The sequence below is a fragment of the Mobula hypostoma genome, chromosome 4 (genome assembly GCF_963921235.1).
Source record: "Mobula hypostoma chromosome 4, sMobHyp1.1, whole genome shotgun sequence".
Classification (NCBI taxonomy): Eukaryota; Metazoa; Chordata; class Chondrichthyes; order Myliobatiformes; family Myliobatidae; genus Mobula; species Mobula hypostoma.
Window position 1 is genome coordinate 168,697,580 of NC_086100.1, and position 22,570 is coordinate 168,720,149.

At 42.9% G+C, this 22,570-nt stretch overlaps 1 protein-coding gene and 1 pseudogene across 5 annotated transcripts in view; one reads left to right on the plus strand and one right to left on the minus strand.

Moving 5' to 3' along the window:
- Window positions 1-1,368: 1,368 nt before the first annotated feature.
- LOC134344967 (large ribosomal subunit protein eL33-like) lies at window positions 1,369-1,732 on the minus strand (annotated as a pseudogene).
- Window positions 1,733-7,736: 6,004 nt separating this feature from the next.
- uso1 (USO1 vesicle transport factor) overlaps window positions 7,737-22,570 on the plus strand; it is a 141,650-nt gene continuing 126,816 nt past the window's right edge. For all 5 annotated transcript variants that reach the window (XM_063046950.1, XM_063046949.1, XM_063046952.1 and 2 more), the window contains exon 1: window positions 7,737-7,887. In XM_063046950.1, the coding sequence (XP_062903020.1) occupies window positions 7,822-7,887 (66 nt within the window). In that variant the 5' untranslated portion in view covers window positions 7,737-7,821. The remainder of the gene's footprint in view (window positions 7,888-22,570) is intronic.

A 22,570-nucleotide genomic window follows, 5' to 3' on the forward strand; every position in this document is an offset into this window, starting at 1 on the left:
GAATGCCCAGATTGGTGTGGTCTTTCAATGATTCTGTTTTGATTATTATTCTATTAAGGGTTTATTAAATACACCCACAGGAAAATGAATCTCAGAATTGCATATGGAGACATACGGTGGTACTGGAAAGTTTGTGAACCCTATAGAATTTTCTTTATTTCTGCATAAATATGACCTAAAATCTGATCAGATCTACAAGTATGTCCTAAAACTCGATGAAGAGAACCCAATTAAATAAATAACAAAAAACCCATGATACTTGTTCATTCAATTATTGAGAAAAATGATCCAATGTTACATGAATTTGTTGGAAAAAAGTATGTGAACCTTTGCTTTCAGTAACAGGTGTGATCCCCTTGTACAGCAATAACTTCAATCAAACATTCCTGGTAACTGCTGATCAGTTCTGCACATTGACTTGGAGGAATTTTAGCCCATTCCTCTTTACAAAACTACTTCAACTCTGGGATGTTGGTATGCTTCCTTGCATGAATTGTTTGCTTCAGGTCCTTCCACAACATTTCTATAGGATTGTAATAATTTTGTAACGTACCAGCAGCGAGATGACAAATTGAATTGGGTTTTAATATTGAAACCATTATATTTATCTACATCTACTCAAAAATATAGAAAATTAAATAAACTACTTTCTTAAATAGAAGTTAATGGTGTTATGCGTCTATAGCTCCCTTGCAGTCAAACTTAGAACCCATTCTTAATAAATCTACTCAAGCACAGTCGTAAACTAGCAGTTCAGAGAGTCCCAGTAATTCACAAAATAGGTGAGAGGAGAGACTTGTGGATTCACAGTGCAGCGACGAGGTGATCACGATGAGTTCCAAAGATTCCACAGCTAGCGAATGAAGAAATGGTTACCGAAGATCCCAGCCAAGGAATACTGTTCCAAAGTCCTTGAAGAGCAATTTCACAAAGTGACTGTCACAAAATCCACACCCATGGGCAGACTTGTCTCCACAATGCACAGTGTGCCACTGATTAACCCAATCCTTTGGGTTTGTGTAAGCATTAGACTTTACCCTGCTCAATCGTGAGCTGTTCTCAGATAGCTCAAAGCCTGCGATCTTCACTCTCTTTCCTCCGACTCCTTCTCAGCACTATGCCCACATTTCTTTTATACCATTGGCGTACGTCAGAAGATAACACTCACAGAAATGAAACTGTGGACTCAAAGTAAAACAAAACTGGGGACACGTGACACCCACAGTAAATGAAACTATGGACTCCCAGGAAAACAAAATTGTGGACACGTAACAAGCATTAAGGTCAGGACTTCAACTCCACCATTCCAAAACATGAATTTATTTATTTTTTTTTTGTTTAAAAACCAGACAATTTAAACCACTTGGCTATTTATTTTCAATTTATGTACAGCTTTGTTTTAAATTCTTGATGGGTACAGCATCACCTGAATCCTGTGCCCGATAGCTTTTGCAGGCAGGTTACTTTTGAATTTAGCATGGATCATGCCACTGTTACCATGAGAACGAGTCACTTTACCCCAAATAACATGAGTTTTATTTGGTTTACCACCAGGAGTGACAGTATTGTTCTTTGCCTTGTTCACATAAGCACATCTTTTGCCCTGGTAAAATTCAGTTTCATCACAGGAGTAAACACCCTCAATCTTCAGTAGAGCTGTATGCTCCCTTCGGTTTCAAAGACCCCGTTTATAGCCAGTAAAAACAGCTTTGCACCACAATCTCCCAGGCATTGTGTGTGCACACCAGGCAGCTGGACCAGCATGCACGAAAACCCAAGATGGAGGAAGAGCAAATTTTCTTCTTTTAAAACCATTCTGTTGTTGATTTACTCGTCTTTTGGATCATTGTCTTGTTGTATTCTATCAAGCTTCAGGTGACAGACCACTACCCTGACATTCTCCTGTAAAGTGTCTTGATACAATTTTGAATTCATTGTTCCCTCAACAACTGCAAGCCGTCCAGGCCCTGAGGCAGCAAGGCAGCACCAAACCATGATGCTCCTTCCACCATCTTCACAGTAGGGATAAGGTTTTGGTGTTGATGTGCAGTGCCCTTTTTTCTCCAAACATAGCAATGTGCATTTCTGTCAAAATGTTCAACTTTTGTCTCATCTGTCCACAGAACATTGACCCCAAAGCATTGTAGAACTTCCAGGTGTTCTTTTGCAAACTTGAGACATGTAGCATTGTTTTTTTTTGGAAAGCAGTGGTTTCCTGTGGTGTTCTTCCATGAACACCATTCTTGATGAGTGTTTTTCTTTTGTGGACACATGAACAGAGACTTTAGCAAGTTCTGCAGATTTCTGAAGGTCTTTTGTGGTTACCCTTGGGTTCTTTTTCACCTCCTTCAGTACTGCACATTATGGTCTAGGTGTGATCTTTGCAGGATGCCCACTCCAAGGGAGAGTAGTAACAGTACTGAATTTCCTCCATTTGTAGACAATTTCTCTTACTGTGGACTGTTGCACACTCGGGTATTTAGAAATATTTTTGTAGCCTTTTCCAGCTTCATGCATCTCTACAATTCCTCTTCCGAGGTCCTCTGAAAGTTGTTTTGAACGAGGCATGGTGCATATAAACAGATCTTTCTTAAGAGCAGGCTCTATCAGTAACTTGACTTTGTGTGTCTTTTTTATAGGGCAGGGCACCTCTACAAACCATACCTCCAATCTCATCTCATTGACTGGAACACCTAACTGCAAATAGCTTTTGTAAAAGGCATTACCCCAGAGGTTCACATTAATATTAGATCATTTTTCTCAATAAATTAATGAACATGTTTTCAAGTCATTTATATAATTAGGTTATCTTTATCTTGTTTTAGGACTTGTGAAGATCTGACCACATTTTAGGTCATATTTATGCAGAAATTGAGAAAATTCTGCAGGGCTCAAACTTTGTAACACCACTGTTATGTGTACTTTGATAATAATCATCCTTGATACTATCGTATGGGGCAGACCCAAATACAAGACACAGACACTGAAGTACTAGGAACAGGACTTGACTAGAGAGCTGGGACAAGAACAGACTTGGGCTAGGACATTGACTAGGAAAGCAGGATCAGGACAAGGAACTGGGAACTAGAAACCTGGGCTTGGACTTTGAGCCAGAGACTGGACATGGACCCAGAACATAGGTCTTGACTCGGGCTCAGACCCCAGAACTAGGCAAGGACATGACATGGCTACAGGACTGGACGTGGCTTAGGTTCCTCAAGGAGAGGATATGACAAGGCTTGGATTTGGACTCCAAGCCAGAGACTAGATAAGGACCCAGAACCTGGGTCTTGACTCGGGCTCAGACCCCAGAACTAGGCAAGGACAAGACATGGCTACAGAACAGGACGTGGGCTCCTGGACAGGACAAGGAAACCCCAGCACTAGGCTGGGTGAGCCTCGGCCGTCGGGGGAGAGCAGGGACGCAGAGCCTCGGCCGTCGGGGGAGAGCAGGGACGCAGAGCCTCGGCCGTCGGGGGAGAGCAGGGACGCAGAGCCAGGACTCCTCCTTGGAAATAGGACATAGGGCAGGGACTCATACACAAAATATAGAGAGACAGTTTCCAACACAAGGTAACAGCAAACAGCCAGACCTACCTAGCAAAGGCATGGACAGAGACAGTTCCAAACAACAATAGATAGTTCCTCATCTAGACACAGCAAGGCTCCAGTCTTGCTCCAACAATTGAATTTGACAGCAGTGCAGGCAAAGGTTGCAGGCAAGACTTCAGGAGGAAGGAGCCAAGAAGAGATTCAGACAGAGACTTCGATAGGAATAATCCAGAAGCCAAGCCCTCGTCTCCAGAGGTATTTATGTGTCTACCCAAATGAGAAACATGTGCCTTAATTAGAGCACCCAACAGAACAATGGAAAACCAGAAAACCTGGAATACAGATGAACGGACCAGACTGTGAACTGGAATGCGGACTTCACGGACCGGACCATGATAGATATGTTATCATAACACAGCATCTGTCCAGGGACCAGCAGTAAGCACCATCATAAAGAGGGCACAGCAGTGCCTCTACTTTCATAGAAGTTTGCGTAGATTCAGTGTGTCACTTCGACAAACTTCTTTAGATGCTCAGTGGAAAGTATCCAGCTGGTTGTATCACGGCCCAAGAATGGAAAAATCTACAGAAGGTGGTGGACACAGACCAGTCCATTATAGCAAAAGCCCTCCCCACCAATGAGCTAATTTAGAAAGGGCGCTATAAGACAGCAGCATCCAAATTTCCTTCTCAGGCACCATGTTTTGAAATCGCCTATATTTATTATTTCAATTAATAATTCAAGTTAATTAAAATGTTGTCCATAATATGAATTGAAAAGTTTGCTACCTTGTTCAGGCATGCCTGGGCATGCTTAGGCAGGAGAGGTTTTAGAAAGCTATATAGCCTCATGCACACACTGTTCTATGCGTTGCGTTCATATATTGTATCAGTTTGTGACCACATTGATGCACTTGCTATACGGGCATATTATGTGTACTCATCATCATAAAGTAACTTGTATTTTCAGGAGTATTTGTGATAGCAAAATGCCTCATCAATGTTGCAACAGCCACAAAACTTTGTGGCGAGTATATGCTTAAACCTAAAGACGGAGCATGACTCCTCTTTGTCATGGTCCGGTTGTGAAGTCTGCATTCCGGTTCACAGTCCGGTCCGTGGACTCAGGACTCCGGGTCTTCCAGCTGTCCCTTGTTTGAGTTAATCATGGGTACCTGATTCCCATCTTTGGGCTTGCAATATAAGTAGCCTTGGGATTGAGTGTTGGCTGCTGGTTTGTCATGTCAGTCTCCCTTGGAGCAACCTGCTGATGGAAGGCTAGTAAAACCATTTGTGATCTCTAGACCTGGTTGTAGGACCACTGGTTCATGGAGTCTTGTTACCACTTGTTGGAGTAGTCTTTGTGGTATGGATTTGGCTGTTTCCTAGGCCAGCTGAGTGGCTGCCAGGCACTCCAAGCTAGGTAGGGATCTGGCTGTTTCTGTAGCCAGCTGATGTTGCTGCCTGAACTGAGAATTGGAGCTTCCCTGGAGCAGAGATGGAACTATCTATCATTCTTTAGTGTTTGTCTCTTCTTGTCCTTGCCTCTGTGGGGTAAGCCAGGCTGTTTTGCTGTTGCCCTGTGGGGGATTTGTCTTATCCTTGCTTCTGTTGGGTAAGTCTGGCTATTCTGCTGTTACCTGACAGAGAGACCTGTCCCACCTTGGTGTGGAGATGGAGTTGAGTCCTGGCTTGTTGTAGGATAAGTCCCGGCTCTATGTCTATGTTCTGTCCTGTCTCATGTTTGTGTTGGTTAAAGATGGGTCCTGGCTTGTTGAAAGATAAGTCTCGGCTCTATGTTGATGTTCAGTTCCCAGTCTGTCTCTCAGCTCCAGTGTCTGAGTTATCAGCCTCTGCATTTCAAGACAAAGACCCCAAGCCTCGGGGATCCCGAGCCAAGCTCCAAGAGCCCAGGCCTCGGGGATCCTGACCCAAGCCTAAGACCCAAGCCTCAAGCTATGTCATGTCCTTGCCTGGTTCTGGGGTCCAAGCCCAAGGCCTTATCCAGTCTCGGGCTCAGAGTCTGAGCCTTGTCTCCTAGTCCATGGTTCCTAGTCCTGGTCTGGCTTTCCCTAGTCCAACTCTGCATTCTTGTCCCTGCTCCTTGCCTGTATCCTGTCATGTCCCTATTCTAGTCAAGTCCTGTTCCTTGTACTTCAGTGTCTGTGTCTTGCATTTGGGTCTGTCATCAACACCCCATTATGACACACTTATTAAGAAAGCCTATGAGCTCTTTGGGTGTGAAATTGGGGACCAAGATAAAGCTCGGGCTCCTCACATTTGCTGTGTAAAATGCGTAGTTGATCTTAGAGCTCAGCTCTGAGGTACTTGGAAGTTAATACCATTTGCTGTCCCGATACATAATATGACAATAGTGGAAGAATCATATGGCAGACTGCTACTTCTGTGTGTCTTGTTCCTCTGCTAAGAACAAGAAATCCATTGAATACCCTGATCACCCTTCAGTCATGAGACCTGTGCCACATGATGATAGTCTTCCAGTAGCGATAATGGAGACTACAGGAGGCAGATGAAGATGCAATGATTCACGAGCCAGGAAGGAATGGAAAATGACACCGATACTGAGACATATTATTTCTTTATTCGAGTGAGCCTCATCTGATAACAGAATCTGAGTGAAATGACCTGGTCAGAGACTTGGATTTGTCAAGGGCGAAAGCAGAATTACTGGGTTCCAGACAACAAAGATGGAATCTGCTGTCACCTGCCACAAAAATGTTCGTGAAGGATTTTGATATTTGAGGCAGCTGGTTCACAGAATAACTGATGCCAAGAGTAAGGAAGGCACTTTTGTTGGTCCACAGATTAAGCAGATCATCAATAACAAACAATTCAAAGAATGTTTAGTGAGACTGGAGAAAATCGCATGGAAGGCATTCAAGGGTGCTGAAAATTTACTTGACAACCGCGTGCAGCTGGTTGACAACATGTTTCAAATATACAAACCCACGAACTGAACATATCACCCTAGATTCATTTTCTTCAATCCTTTTTAGACTTTTTCCCTACAAATCTCGGCACTGTCAGTGACGAGCATGGTGAAAGGTTTCACCAGGACATTGCAGACATGGAGAAACGGTATCAGGGCAACTGGAATCCACCAATGCTGTCTGGTTATTATTGGACACTTAAGTGGGAAGCCTCAAACACATTATACAGTAGCGCTCCGGGGAGGTGAGGGTTCGTGGTCGATAGCTCAGCCCGGCACTCCTAACGGCCAGCGCTATTTATTGTTTTGTTTAAAAATGTTTTTGTGGGATTATGGGAGGGATATTCAAATTCATTTGTTACATTTTGCCTTGAGTCATACAGTTATTCGCAGGCGTGTTTGTGGGCCACCTGACTGTAACCGGGGTGTGTGATCATCACCTGCCCCGTCTGTAAGTGACTGAGTGCATTCTCTCCCGGGTCATAGCGCCCGTTTGTCGCAATAAAAACGGCTGTTGAGTCAAACGAGCTTTTCTCGTCTGTCATCATGGACCGAATGCACGCTACAATATTCAATAGAAGTTAATTTCTTCCCACGTGATACAAGTAGTCTGAAATTATATTTGTGTTCAGCTTCAAGCGGTCTATCATAAACAAAAAAAAATCTGAGGAAGCAACATTTTCGAAAAAAGCTCTCCAGTGTAACGTTTATACTATTTATTTATTTTTGTAATTCATGATAATCTTGTCTTTACGTTACTCTGCTGCTGCAAAAGAACACATTTATTCTCACATAAGTCAGTGATAATACATCTGACTTATGTTCTACGACTTGTCAGTGATGCTGCTGCAAGTTTTTCAGCCTTACTTAACATTGTGGTTAAGTGATTTTTCATCAGTCAAATTGGTTTATTAGCGTCACATGTATCTTGTAACAGTGGAAAAACTTTTTTTTGCATGCCATCCATATAAATCACTTCATTACATCAATACATTGAGGGAAAACGATAACATAATGCGGGAATGGTTTTGATGCGCAAATTCTGCCTGCTTTACTACTTCTGTGAATGCTCCAGCATATTAAAACAATCACTTTTAATGAACCTAGCAGTGTATGCACACCACACCTTTAATTGCGCTAGCCCAGTCATTAATGAGGAAATGCAGCGGGTGATGCGGACCTTTAAGTAGCTGACGCGACATCTGAGTGGCCACGTGTGTTGCCACGTCGCCGCGCAGGCGCAGCGGGGCCGACGACGGCTCCGCCTCCCTCCCCGCGGCCCCTCTGCGATCGCGAGCCGTGTGTGACAGTTGGCGGCCATGAATTTCCTCAGAGGGGTAATGGGCGGCCAGAGCGCCGGCCCGCAGCCCAGCGGTGCCGACACCGTGAGTACCGAGTCCCGGGTCGGGGGAGGCGAGGGCCTTGGGGCTTCTGGGCCCCCTCCCATATCGGCCCGGGAACCCTCCGGGCCTGTCTGTGCCTGGGCCTGGATTTCTGGACTCCGTGGGGAGGGAGTGGGAAGTTGTGGTTGGAGGGTGGCTTTGAGCTTTTATGGCGATTGACGGGGAGCCACGATCGGAGACGTGGGACGGCAAGGAACCCGCCATAGAACAGCAGGTGCTGGGGACAGAGAGAGTTGGGCAGAGAGAGTCTTTGGGGAGCGAAACAGCATTAATACGTTGGACCCGAGCTCTGCGTCAGCACTCTGGTGAAGGAACAGTAAACCAAAGCTCTGCTGAGGAGCGAGGCTTTGCAATCTTCCCAAGGACAGAAAATTATCCAAAGGGAAATCAGGGTAGGATGCAACTTGGATTAAGTTTCGAGGAAGATTTGTTGCTGTAATTCCCAAGTTTAAACACAGTGGAAAGCAGGATGGTTAAAATGAGGGACACAGTATATTGCAGGTGTTTGAATTTGGAGCAGCATACACTCTGCTGGAGGAACTCGGCGTCAAGGCAGCGTCTATGAGGAAAATGAACAGCTGGCTTTTCAGATCAGGGCCCTTCATCTGGACTGGAGGAGTCTCAAACTGAATTGTCAACTGTCCATATGATGCTGCCTGATCTGATTTTAAAGTTGGGAATGTTTGAGAGACGATTAGAGGAATGCACTGATTCCATAGACTAGAGATGAGATTGATGTTAAAATGGAAGTCTAGACAGCTCAGTCCCTGTGTGACAGACGTGGAGTTTGCACGTCCTCCTTGTGACAGCATCCATTTCATCCATGTGCTCCAGTTTCAGCCACATCCCAAAGATACATGGGTTGGAAGGTTAATTGGTTGTTGTAAACTCTATAATGTGTTGGTGTATGGTAGAATCTGGAAGGAGTGGATGGTAATGTAGGGAAAATAGAAGGATTGATGTTAGTTGTCAGATTGATGTTAATGATAGTTATGGTACCAAAAGGCTTGGTTCCATTCTGTGCCTTTACTCTCTCTTCTGCGTCTTTACTCTCTCTTCTGCATTCTCTCTATTGCTATGGTGTGATCCTTTTTTAGGCAGGGCACAAAACAAAGATGTGTTTCACCTGGACCCTATATAATTGTGCAAAGGCATTCTTGTTCCTGTACTCGGATATTCCACTTAAAGCCATTCTACATCCTCATCACCACAGTAAGGGAAGCACAGCACTGAAACAGGCCCTTCAGACCAGAGTCCATTCTATTTGCACCAATCCAACACTAATCCCATATCTTATTCTCCTTACATTCCTGTCAACAGTCCCCAGAGTCTGGCCAATGAGCTTATCAGCTTTGGGATGCAGGAGGAAATTGGAGCACTGAAAAAATCCACACAATCAACAGGAACCATGCATAAACTCCATACAGATGGAACAGAAGTTAGAATTGAGCCTGGGCTGTAGAGCTGTGAAGCATTGGCTCTACAAGATCAGTGTCTGTGCCTCCATTGAATATTCAGCAACCTAGAAATTTTACTTGTTTTCAAGTCAATTTGATAAACATTCAGTGGCCACCTTATTAGGTATAGGAGGTCTTCTGGTACTGTAGCCCATCCACTTCAAGGTTCAACATGTGTGTTCAGAGATGCTCTTCTGCCTACCACTATTGTAACGCATGGTTATTTGAGTTATTGTCACCTACGTGTAGGCTTGAACCAGTCTGCCCATTCTCCACTGATCTCTCTCGTTAACAAGGTACTTTCACTTGGAGAACTGCCGCTCACTATATGTTTTTGTTTTTCTCACTAGTTTCTAAGTGCTGGAGAGTGTTGTGCTGAAAATCTGAGGAGGTCAGCAGTGTCTGACATACTCAAATCACCCTGTCTGGCACCAATAATCATTCCACCGTCAAAGTAATTTAACTCAAATTTCTTCCCCATTCTAATGTTTGGGCTGAACAACAACAACTTTACCATGTCTGCATACTTTTATGCATTGAGTTGCTTCCACATGATTGGCTGATTAGATGTTTGCATTAACGAGCAGGTGTACAGCTGCACCGAATACAGTGGTCACAGCATATGTCTCTAAGTTAGCCCTATTTGCCTGTGTTGGCCCTTTTCTATTCATGTACCTGTGTAAAAATTGTTTAAGTATGACAGGGAATTATTTAAAAAGTTGGCACGTAAGTGTTCTTCAGTTCCACACTTGTTCTCAATCTATATTAAATGTTTGGCTTTGGGGACCAAATATCATGTTGCTGATGATACAAATTAAGGTGGGGTTTTTTTTATGATGTAGTTATCATTTCAAAATGTTCAGTCTCTTGAATACTTTCTGAATAAATTTCAAACTTCATGTAGTCACTTGTTTTCTCCTTGAAGTGCATGGACTATTTTCTGGCCTCATCTAAGTCTAAAGACTTATCAAGCACCTTGACCTTAACACTACTAAGCTACCAAGAAATTTCATTTCCAGCAAAAGTGTTGTGATATTGGAGCACAGGAAATGACAGATGTTGGAAATCTAAAATTAAAGTGTTGGAAAAGCTCAGTGGCATGTGGAGAACTAATGTTAAACAAATATTGACCTGAAATGTTACCCGTCTCTCATGCTGTATTTCAAACTCCTTTTATTTGGCGTGATTTAAGCCTGGAATACTCACAAATGTCAAAGCCTGGATAACTTTCCTGTGTCATCTTACCAGCTGCCTTGAACTTCTTCGACTGCATCTTGATGCTTCTCTGGTGCTTTAAAAACAAAACTTTTAGATGTTGATGTATCCAGTACATTTAATAGCCAATGTCACCTATTGTGCACAGTTTGCAAAATATGAGTTGTCTTCTCATGCTAAATCACTGAGCATCGTAGCAAATTTTCTTACCTTCACTATACCAAATAAAATACTTTGCTTCCAGTTCCCTATTGAACATCTTTTGTTGCAGAGCTGAACATTGTTATCGTGTTTTAGGGCTAGCTTGAAAGTTACCAGATCAATTCATTTTCTATAGAGAGCAGCTATCAGGAAGCAACCTCAGCTAATCATGTGAATTTTAGACATTGGAAGTAAAGGTCAATAGAACTGAAAATCCAAGTGAGGTTAATGTTTGGATAAGATTGGTGTTCTTCTAGTTTGGTTGATAAGATAATTGCATACATGGCGTTTCACTTGAATTTAAGTTGATAGACTTTTTTTTCTTTTGGAGTGTCATTTTACAGAATAAATAAGAGCTTTCTCTGTCCTCAAAGTTGAGAAACATGGTTTAGATAGATTCAAAGTGACTGAATTTTGTATAAGATAACAGATCATTAGCAGATAGAATTCCCAAATTATGTGGCTACTTTGAATAATTGCTTGATGTTGCTCCAGGGATGAGTTTTAAACATTTATTTTATTTGTTATATTAATTCTGATGCATGTTAGTTTCATTGTTGTTGCAATTATCATGTAAATTTCCTAAATTGTATTTGATCAAAGTCTATTCAAGTCAACATTGTAGTTTTGAGACAAATTGAATTTATTTAACAGCTATTACTTTTATACCCATTTAGAGATACTTTCCAGTTCCCTTAGATTTTCAGGGATTTAGTCCAACCGATTAAATTTAGTTGGAAGGAAATGTTTTGATTTATTTTTTAGTTTTGTGAAAAATTTAGTGATAACTGATAATTCAATGATTAACTTGGCTGGGAGTGTGGGGACATTTTAGGAATACAGTCGACCTTCACTAAATCGACTACCAGTAATCCAGTTCCTTTGATAATCCGGCACTGATTATGCTTAATGTGATCCTTCTGTAATTCAGCATCTTCACTAATCTGGCACTCCTCAGGTCCCAGTGGTGCCAGATTAGTGAAGGTCAACCTGTAGATGAGTCAATGTAGCTTACAAGACTACACCAACAAGATGAGTTGGAAATTTAGAGAGTTAAGGAGGATTTCAGTAGCTGATGTGACTGCATAAGCTCTGCATTCTATAAGATTCTATGACTATATAATTCTCAGTCCCCACAAAGAGATCATCTCATATAAATTTTGCTCAGTACTGGTGATTTACTCATATGGAAGCAGAGAGTAACAGTTGTATGACACCTGAACTATGGTGCATGAAGAAGAGACATGGAAGAGGTAGTAATTTCAATATACGGTATTAGAAGTGAATAAAAATTATAGGGCATTGATTTAGGGTAAAGGAGAAGAGATTTAGAATCAGCACCAGTTTATTATCACTGGCGTGTGACGTGAAATTTGTTAACTTAGCAGCAGCAGTTCAATGCAATGCATACTATAGAAGAGAAAATAAATAAATAAGTAAATCAGTTACAATATACATATATTGAATAGATTAAAAAGCATGCAAAAAACAAACACTGTATATTGAAAAAAGTGAGGTAGTGTCTAGCGGTTCCTCCTGTCCCATTATCCCCTCATATCCCTTTTGCCAATCAACTGTCCAGCTCTTGGCTCCATCCCTCCCCCTCCTGGCTTCTCCTATCATTTTGCATCTCCCCCTCCCCCTCCCACTTTCAAATCTCTTACTAGCTCTTCTTTCAGTTCGTCCTGATGAAGGGTCTCGGCCCAAAACGTCGACTGTACCTCTTCCTAGAGATGCTGCCTGGCCTGCTGCGTTCACCAGCAACTTCTATGTGTGTTGCTTGAAATTCCATCATCTGCAGATTTCCTCGTGTCTAGCGGTTCAATGTCCATTTAGGAATCAGATAACAGAAGGGAAGAAACTGTTCCTGAATCGCTGAGTTTGTGCCTTCAGGCTTCTGTACCTCCTACCTGATGGTACCAGTGAGAAAAGGGCATTCCCTGGGTGCTGGAGTTCCTTAATAATAGATGCTGCCTTTCTGAGACGCTGCTCTCTGAAGACGTTCTGGGTACTTTGTAGGTTAGTACCCAAGATGGAGCTGACTAGATCTACAACCTTCTGCAGCTTCTTTTGGTCCTGTGCATTAGCCCCTCCATACCAGACAGTGATGCAGCCTGTCTCCGAAAGATCGAAAGAAGTTTTTCAGTGTATTTGTTGTCATGCCAAATCTCTTCAAACTCTTTATATAAACAAAAAGTATAGCTGCTGTCTTGCCTTCTTTATAATTACATCGATGTGTTGGGACCAGGTTAGATCCTTTGAGATTTTGACACCCAGGAACTTGAAGCTGCTCACTATCTCCACTTCTGATCCCTCTATGAGGATTATACAGTATGGTATGTGTTCCATCGTCTTACCCTTCCTAAATTCCACAATCAGCTCCTTCGCCTTACTGACGTTGAGTGCCAGGTTGTTGCTGCAGCACCACTCCACTAGTTGGCATATCTCACTCCTGTATGCCCTCACGTCACCACCTGAGATTCTACCAACAATGGTTGTATCGTCAGCAAATTTATAGATGGTATTTGAGCCATGCCTAGCTGCACAGTCTTGTGTATATAGAGAGTAGAGCAGTAAGAAGAACTCCTCCCCAGAGAGTGCTAGGTACGTACCTAAATGCACTATTTTAGAGAATGGTTGAATATGGGTCTCTGGTAGCATTTAAGTGTGTAAATGAGCACTTGAATTTCTTGGGCATAGAACGCTATGGACCTAATGCTTGGGATTAATAGGGGAGGCTGCCTACTGGTTGGCATGGGTGGGTTGGGCTGAGGAGCCTGTTTCCATACTGTATGATTCTCTGACTGTGAAAGTGAGCTGTCTCTGCATGTCTTCCAATGCAGCATATACTTAGTGAAATATGCAGAGCAAAACTCTGGAGTATACCAGGAAAAGCCTCAAGAGTGTACTGTATATTTGCATTAGTTTAGATTATGAGGACACGCAGTCCTCTTTTATTGTCATTTAGTAATGCATGCATTAAGAAATGATACAATGTTCCTCCAGTATGATATCACAGAAGCACAAGACAAACCAAGACAAACTGACAGAAACCACATAATTATAACATATAGTTACAACAGTGCAAAGCAATACCGTAATTTGATAAATAACAGACCATGAGCACAGTAAAAAAAAAAGTCTCAAAGTCTCTCGAAAGTCCCATCATCTCACACAGAAATAGAAGGGAGAAATTCTCCCTGCCATGAACCTCCAGCGCCGCAAACTTGCCGATGCAGCACCCTGGAAGCACCCGACCACAGCCGACTCCTGAGTCTGTCCGAAAACTTCGAACCTCCGACACCGAGCACCATCTCTGCCGAGCACTTTGGCCCCGGCAACAGGCATTAGGCAAAGCCGAGGATTTGAGGCCTTCCGCTCTGGAGATTCTCCATCGCACAGTAGCAGCGGCAGCGAAGCAGGCATTTCAGAAGTTTCTTCAGATGTTCCTCTGTGCTTCTCACGCCTGTCTCCATCAAATCAGGATTGTGCACGGTATCTACTTAAAAATTCCAATATCATTTCGGAGTGGCCGCGCGCACTGCGTCGCGTTGCCATCCTCTCCTCCCCTCCTGTTCCTGCTTACATTAAAATGTTCCTACTTTAATTCTCTATTCTTCTTACAATAAAGGCAAATCTTCCTTTTTTATTTGCGTACCTTCCTACTAGCAATCTTTTGTATTTTGTACACTAGGACCCCTAGAAACTTTCAGTAGCACCATGTGTTTTTGTCTTGCACTCCATTTGTGCAGTTTGTTTTCCACCCTTACAAAATGGATAACTTCATATTTTCCCACATGCTTCATTACAAGCTAGCTTCTTCCCATTCACTTAACCTTCAAGTTCTTTGTGTCTTCACATCTTGCTGAACCTGCCTCTCTTTCTTTCATCAGCAAATGTGGGTGCAGTGCACTAAGTTCCTTAAGCCATGAATGCAAATTGTGGATTGTTGAGGCTCCAGAACTGATCCCTCTGGCATCCCACTAGTTACTGATTGTCAGTCTGTTACCTATTTATTTTGGCTGTTAGCTGCCCAATCTTCTAACCTTGCCAGTACAGTATATCACTCGAACCACATGCACTTGGTTGCAACAATCTTGTATGTGGCACTTCAATCAAATAGTTTCTGGAAATTAAAATATACCTCATAAACTTCCTGTATATTAATAGGTTCCTTTTGTCCATCCTGTTTGTTATAGGATTTGAGGTGTCTTGCAAAACGAGATCTTTTGGTGACAGGAAGCAGGGGATAGTGTTGGATGACTTTTTTTTCCCTGGGTGTAAGTCTGTAATAAGTGATGTAATTCAGGAATTGCTGCTGGGACCTTTGCTGTTAAGATATAAATGACTTGGATTAGAATGTAGGTGACCTAATTAGTAGGTTTGCAGATGACATGAAAGATTATACAGTCATAGATAGTGAAGGTTGTCAAATTTAGGGATACAGAATGACTGTTAAGTCACAACTTTTAGCTCAAAGTTGTGCAGTGAGACGGGAGATAGAATTTGTTTCTGGCTGTGTTTACTTTAACTGGAAAATAGGAAATTATGTAGGATGGTGACCTCATTGGGGTTTATAAAATTACAGGTTCACATCCCAGTTTGGCAAAAGAATAAACCAGGGAAGGTAGTGCACTCATGACTGACAAGGGAAATTAGGGATAGTATCAATTCCAAAAAAGAAACATACAAATTAGGCAGAAAAAGCGGCACACCTGAGGACTGGGAGAAATTCAGAGTCCAGCAGAGGAGGACAAAGGGCATAATTAGGAAAGGGAAATGAGGTTATGAGAGAAAGCTGGCAGGGAACATAAAAACTGACTGTAAAAACTTTTATAGATATGTGAAAAGAAAAAGATTGGTTAAGACAAATGTAGGTCCCTTACAGTCAGAAACAGGTGAATTGATCATGGGGAACAAGGACATGGCATTCCAATTGAATAACTACTTTGGTTCTGTCTTCACTAAGGAGGACATAAATAATCTTCTGGAAATAGTAGGGGACCGAGGGTCTAGTGAGATGGAGGAACTGAGGGAAATATATGTTAGTAGGGAAGTGGTGTTAGGTAAATTGAAGGAATTAAAGGCAGATAAATCCCCAGAGCCAGATGGTCTGCATCCCAGAGTGCTTAAGGAAGTAGCCCAAGAAATAGTGGATGCATTAGTGATAATTTTTCAAAACTCTTTAGATTCTGGATTAGTTCCTGAGGATTGGAGGGTGGCTAATGTAACCACGCATTTTAAAAAAGGAGTGAGAGAGAAACCGGGGAATTATAGACCGGTTAGCCTGACATCAGTGATGGGGAAAATGCTAGAGTCAGTTGTCAAAGATGTGATAACAGCACATTTGGAAAGCGGTGAAATCATCGGACAAAGTCTGCATGGATTTGTGAAAGGAAAATCCTGTCTGACGAATCTTATAGAATTTTTTGAGGATGTAACTAGTAGAGTGGATGGGGCGAACCAGTGGATATGGTATATTTGGATTTTCAAAAGGCTTTTGACAAGGTCCCACACAGGAGATTAGTGTGCAAACTTAAAGCGCACGGTATTGGGGGTATGGTATTGATGTGGATAGAGAATTGGTTAGCAGACAGGAAGCAAAGAGTGGGAATAAATGGGACTTTTTCAGAATGGCAGGCAGTGACTAGCGGGGTACCGCAAGGCTCAGTGCTGGGACCCCAGTTGTTTACAATATATATTAATGACTTAGACGAGGGAATTAAATGCAGCATCTCCAAGTTTGTGGATGACACGAAGCTGGGCGGCAGTGTTAGCTGTGAGGAGGATGCTAAGAGGATGCAGGGGGACTTGGATAGGTTAGGTGAGTGGGCAAATTCATGGCAGATGCAATTTAATGTGGATAAATGTGAGGTTATCCACTTTGGTGGCAAGAACAGGAAAACAGATTATTATCTGGATGGTGGCCGATTAGGAAAAGGGGAGGTGCAACGAGACCCGGGTGTCATTATACACCAGTCATTGAAAGTGGGCATGCAGGTACAGCAGGCGGTGAAAAAGGCAAATGGTATGCTGGCATTTATAGCAAGAGGATTGGAGTACAGGAGCAGGGAGGTACTACTGCAGTTGTACAAAGCCTTGGTGAGACCACACCTGGAGTATTGTGTGCAGTTTTGGTCACCTAATCTGAGGAAAGACATTTCTTGCCACAGAGGGAGTACAAAGAAGGTTCTCCAGATTGATTCCTGCGATGGCAGGACTTTCATATGATGAAAGACTGGATCGCCTAGGCTTATACTTGCTGGAATTTAGAAGATTGAGGGGGGATCTTATTGAAATGTATAAAATTCTAAAGGGATTAGACAGGCTAGATGCAGGAAGATTGTTCCCGATGTTGGAGAAGTCCGGAACGAGGAGTCACAGTTTAAGGATAAAGGGGAAGCCTTTTAGGACCGAGATGAGGAAGACTTCTTCACACAGAGAGTGGTGAATCTGTGGAATTCTCTGCCACAGGAAACAGTTGAGGCCAGTTCATTGGCTATATTTAAGGGGGAATTAGATATGGCCCTTGTGGCTAAAGGGATCAGGGGATATGGAGAGAAGGCAGGTACAGGGGTCGGAGTTGGGTGATCAGCCATGATCATACTGAATGGCGGTGCAGGCTCGAAGGGCCGAATGGCCTATTCCTGCACCTATTTTCTATGTTTCACTAATCCAGCACCATTGGGACCTGAGGAGTGCTGGGTTAGTGAAAATGCCGAATTACAGAAGGATCATATTGAGCATAAACAGTGCCGGATTATTGAAGGAACTGGATTACAGGTGGTCGGATTAGTGGTCAACCTGTATGAAGGATTACAGGTGGTCGGATTAGTGGTCAACCTGTGCTCAAGAACTCGAGAGCAATGGGTTAAATTAAGTGGGGGAAATTTAGAGGAGATCCGAGGGGTAAGATTGTCACACACAGAGTGGTGAATATCTAGTAGGTGCTGCCAGAGAGATGATGGAGGTAAATATTGTGTTGAAAAGGCATTTGAACAGGTACTGGGATAGGAAGGTGTGGCCAAATGGGATTAGGGTAGATTGGCATTATGGTCAGCATGGACAAGATGGGCTGACAATATCCATTTCTGTGTTGTTCTGTGCTCCAGCAAATTTATCAACATAATTTCCCCCTCATATAACTATGTTGACTGCTTGATTGTCATATGAATTTCTGAGTGTCTGGCCATTATTTACTTTATAATGGTTGGTTCGCATTAGTTGGCATTGTACTTTTTCTTAAGTGGCAGAGAGGTTTTAACTTCCTCTCTCCCTCTAGCCTATTGATTAACTTTTATCTTTGTGATGAATTCAGTTGTCTCGATTCGTGAAGACCAATCAAAGTAATAATTTTGAATCTCTGCCACTTCTATTTCCATTTATTAATTTTCAAGTTTTGTCTAGTTGCTCTCCCTCTATATATCTATAGATCTGACACTTTCTGTTTTACTCTCACTGTCTACCACCTGCTATTTTTGTTTACTTATCCATTGCTGGTTTCTAAGATTATTAGTCTTGTGGGTCTGCCACTGTGTTTTTCAATATTGCAAGTCTTTTTCAGTTTGATATCGCCTTATTCTCACTTAGTTAGGATAGAAACATAGAACTTGGAAAACCTACAGCACAATACAGGCCCTTTGGCCCACAAAGCTGTGCCAAACATGTCCTTATCTTAGAAATTGCCTAGGGTAACCCATAGGTCTCTATTTGCCCAGGAGTCTCTTAAAAGACTCTATCCTATCCGCCTCCCCCCACTGTTGCTGGCAGCCCATTCCACGTACTCGCCACTCTCTGCATCTTTTAAAAAAAAACAACTTACCCCTGACATCTCCTCTGTGCCTACGTCCAAGCACCTTATAACTGTGCCCTCTTGTGCTAGCCATTCCAGTCCTGGGGAAAAAGCCTCTGACTATCCACATGATCAATGCCTGTCATCATAATGTACACCTCTATCAGGTCACCTGTCATCCTCTGTTGCTCCAAGGAAAAAAGGCCGAGTTCACTCAACTTATTCTCATAAGGAATTCTCCCCAATCTAGGCAACATGCTTGTAAATCTCCTCTGTAACATTTCTATGGTTTCCACATCCTTCCTATAGTGAGGCGACCAGAACTGAGCAAAGTACTCCAAGTGGGGTCTGACCAGGGTCCTATATACCTCTCGGCTCCTAAACTCAATCCCACGATTGATGAAGACCAATGCACTGTATGCTTTCTTAACCACAGAGTCAACCTACGCAGCAGCTTTGAATGTCCTATGGACATGGACCCCAAGATCCCTCTGATCCTCGACGCTGCCAAGAGTCTTACCATTAATAATATGGTCTGTCATATTTGACCTACCAAAATGAACCACCTCACACTTATCAAAGTTGAACTCTATCTGCCACTTCTCAGCCTGGTTTTGCAACCTATCAATGTCCCGTTATAACCTCTGACAGCCCTCCACACGATCCACAACACCTCCAGCCTTTGTGCCATCACTTGCCATTGAACCTATCGTGGTTGCATGCTTCAGAGTATGAAATCTACTTAATTCTCTGACTTGATGTCCTTAATCTATTTTAACTGTCCTCTTTATCCAATTATGATTTCACACCATCATAATTCCCTTTATTCACACCCAAGTTTTTCACACTCAACTGAATTTTAAATTATCATTCTGTCCTTGATGATCCCTTACTATATCATTATTGTTTTGTTATTTATTATTATATTTTGCAATAGCTCCTTGATTGGTTCCTCTGTGTCTTGCTCCAGGAAACTATTGAAAATATACTCCATGAGGCTATCCATTTTGGGCAAATCAATCTATATGTTGAAAGTCTTCTATAATTATTGCAGTACCTTTCTCACAAGCTTCATTATTCCTTGCATCATAGTCTATCCTACTATATAACCAGTGATAAGGGGTCTGTGCATTTCCCTACCTTTTTTAAAAATCTTAGTATTTTCTTCCACACAACCAATTTCTGCAGGTTGACTTTTTGGGACGGTGTCATTCTACACCATTGCAGTAATTTCATCCTTTATTAATAGAGCTATGCTGCCTTGCTATTCCTGTTTCATAATGATTTTAAAATGTTAATTACCCTGAATATTAGCCTTGAACATCTTGCAGCCACTTCACTGCCACGGATACGTGATTATACCTATTTCTATTTATGCTATCAATCCACTTGTTTTGTCATGAGTGCTGCATGTATTTGGATAGAATTTCTAATTTTATCAATTTTCTTTACTCTGACTCTGGTCATGTGCATGCCTGCCCATTCCTTTCTCATTTTGGTGTGTGCCTGCGTGTGTGCGTCCGTGATGATGTCTTTTTCATGGCTTTTTACAAGGTGCTGAACGAGAGAGAGAGACTGTGTGGCGCACCCCTCCTCACATACATTGTTGCAGTATTTTCCCTTTACTTTACGAGGTCGAGTTGTGATCTCGACACTCAACCCGGCACGGATGGAAAGTGTACTCGGGAGCGGACCCGACTGGTTTCGAACCCAGGAACCTCCGCTTCCGGGTCCGGTGCTGATGTCATTATGCCACCAGCCAGCCCGCCTGCCCATTCCTAATGTACTTCGGTTACTTTGCCCTTTTCTGCCATTCTATGAACCTCTTTAGTTGAGTCTAATTTGTACCTTCACCTTGTTTTTTTTTCCTCTCCCCTTTGATTCTACCTCAGTTTCTGTTCTGCCAAGGTAGTTTAAACTCTCCCAACAACTCCTGCAAGCCTACCACAAGGATACTGGTCCCATCCAGTTGACCTCACAATGTACCTTGTTAACATCGATTTGCACTGCACTTTCTGTGTAATTGAAGCAGTTTATTTCTGCATTTTGTGTTGTCTTACCTTGTACTACCTCAAGGCACTGTTGTAATGAATTGATTGGTATGTGAGACAGGTTTTTCAGGGTACCTTGGTTCATGTGGTAATAAACCAAATTACCAGTTTTCCAGCTGGTGTGTAACCTGTCTGGTTTGTGGAGGTTGCATCTGCTCCAGAAATTGTTTCAATTCCTCAGAAATCGTAAGCAATCCCTCTCGCCATTATCTCCAGTGTCACTCTGTCTTCCTCCTTCTGAACTCACTACCACATGTAACTGGAAGCAATTCAGAGATTACCACTTGCATTTTTCATAAACTTTGCTTGCAGAACCTCAACTCCTCTTGCTGCTTGTGTTGTAGATAACATGATTTCACCATCTATTTACCCTTTACCTTTAAAATGACCCGCATCCATTTGATTTCCTTGTTCCTGGAACTATTGAGGCAAAATACCATTCTTAATCATGCCTGTGGCTGCAGAAACACTTGTCTGCTCCCAAATTGCTGTGCACTTGACTTTGGCTGTGATCCCTATAGAAAATATCCTTTTCACCAATGTTGAATACCTTTTACTGGTTGGTAAAGTCTTTGAGTTTATGGCTCCTGCCTTTGCCTAGTGGTTCACTTCACTTCATATACCTTCCTGCACAATCAAACTACAATGTAGACAAATATATAATTTATGTAACCCTCAGCTTCACACGAACAGCGAAAACTGCAGCTGGCATTTAACTTCATGTAAGTTGATATAGCTTGTGACACTTCCCATATCTGATTGTCTGGGACACAGAAGGGATCCGGGGTTCCCACAGTGCCATGGTATGTGGAACCCATGAGTGAGCTGCCCTTTCATACTTCTGCTAACAGATGCTTTATTTATCCATCTGGAAGTTCACCAATCAGCTCCATCCCTCTTGCTAATTTATTATTCTGACTTCTGATATCAAAACCTCTGCTTGGATTGAGTTTGTACTGCCAATCTTCGGAGATCTTGATCTTCTTGATTCAGAGCAAGAAGGCTGCGAGTGGAACGGCTAAGGATTTCCGGAGTGAAGGCATTTTAATACTCGGGGTAAAAGAGAGGCAAGACTGCGCAGGCGCGTGACGTCAGCCAGTAGAACAGGAAAAGTTTAAAAAGAAGACTGTCATATCCAGCAGGTAGCCGAGTGATAGGGCTTCAGCTCAACGGGCTTAGGTGGTAACGAGGTGAGATAGGTTTAATTGTGTTAATTGCGGAAAGGAAGTATGTGTGTGAGGCCGGTTTTCTGTGCTCAGACGTGAGAGGTCCTGGAGTCTCCCAGCCTCCCGGACGGCCATATCTGCACCTGGTGTGTTGAGCTGCAGATCCTAAAGGACTGAGTTAGGGAACTGGAAATACAGCTTGATGTCCTGACGAAGGGTCTCAGCTTGAAACGTCGACTGCACCTCTTCCTGGAGATGCTGCCTGGCCTGCTGCGTTCACCAGCAACTTTTATGTGTGTTGCTTGAATTTCCAGCATCTGCAGAATTCCTGTTGTTTGTTGTTGTTCGATGACCTTCGTCTGGTTAGGGAGAGCGAGGAGGTGTTAGAAAGGAGTTATAGGCAGGTGGTCACACCGGGGCCACGGGAGACAGACAAGTGGGTAACCAGTCAGGATAGGGAAGGGGAAGAGTCAGGTACTAGAGAATACCCCTGTGGCTGTACCCCTTGACAATAAGTACTCCTGTTTGAGTACTGTTGGGGGGGGGGGAACAGCCTAATAGGGGGAAGCAACAGTGGCTGTGCCTCTGGCACAGAGTCTGGCCCTGTAGCTCAGAAGGGTAAAGGAAGAGGAAGGCAGTAGTGGTAGGGGATTCTATAGTTAGGGGATCAGACGGGTGATTCTGTGGACACAGGAAAGAAACTTAGATGGTAGTTTGCCTCTCAGGTACCAGGGTCCAGGATGTTTCAGATCGCGTCCACGATATCCTGCAGTGGGAGGGAGA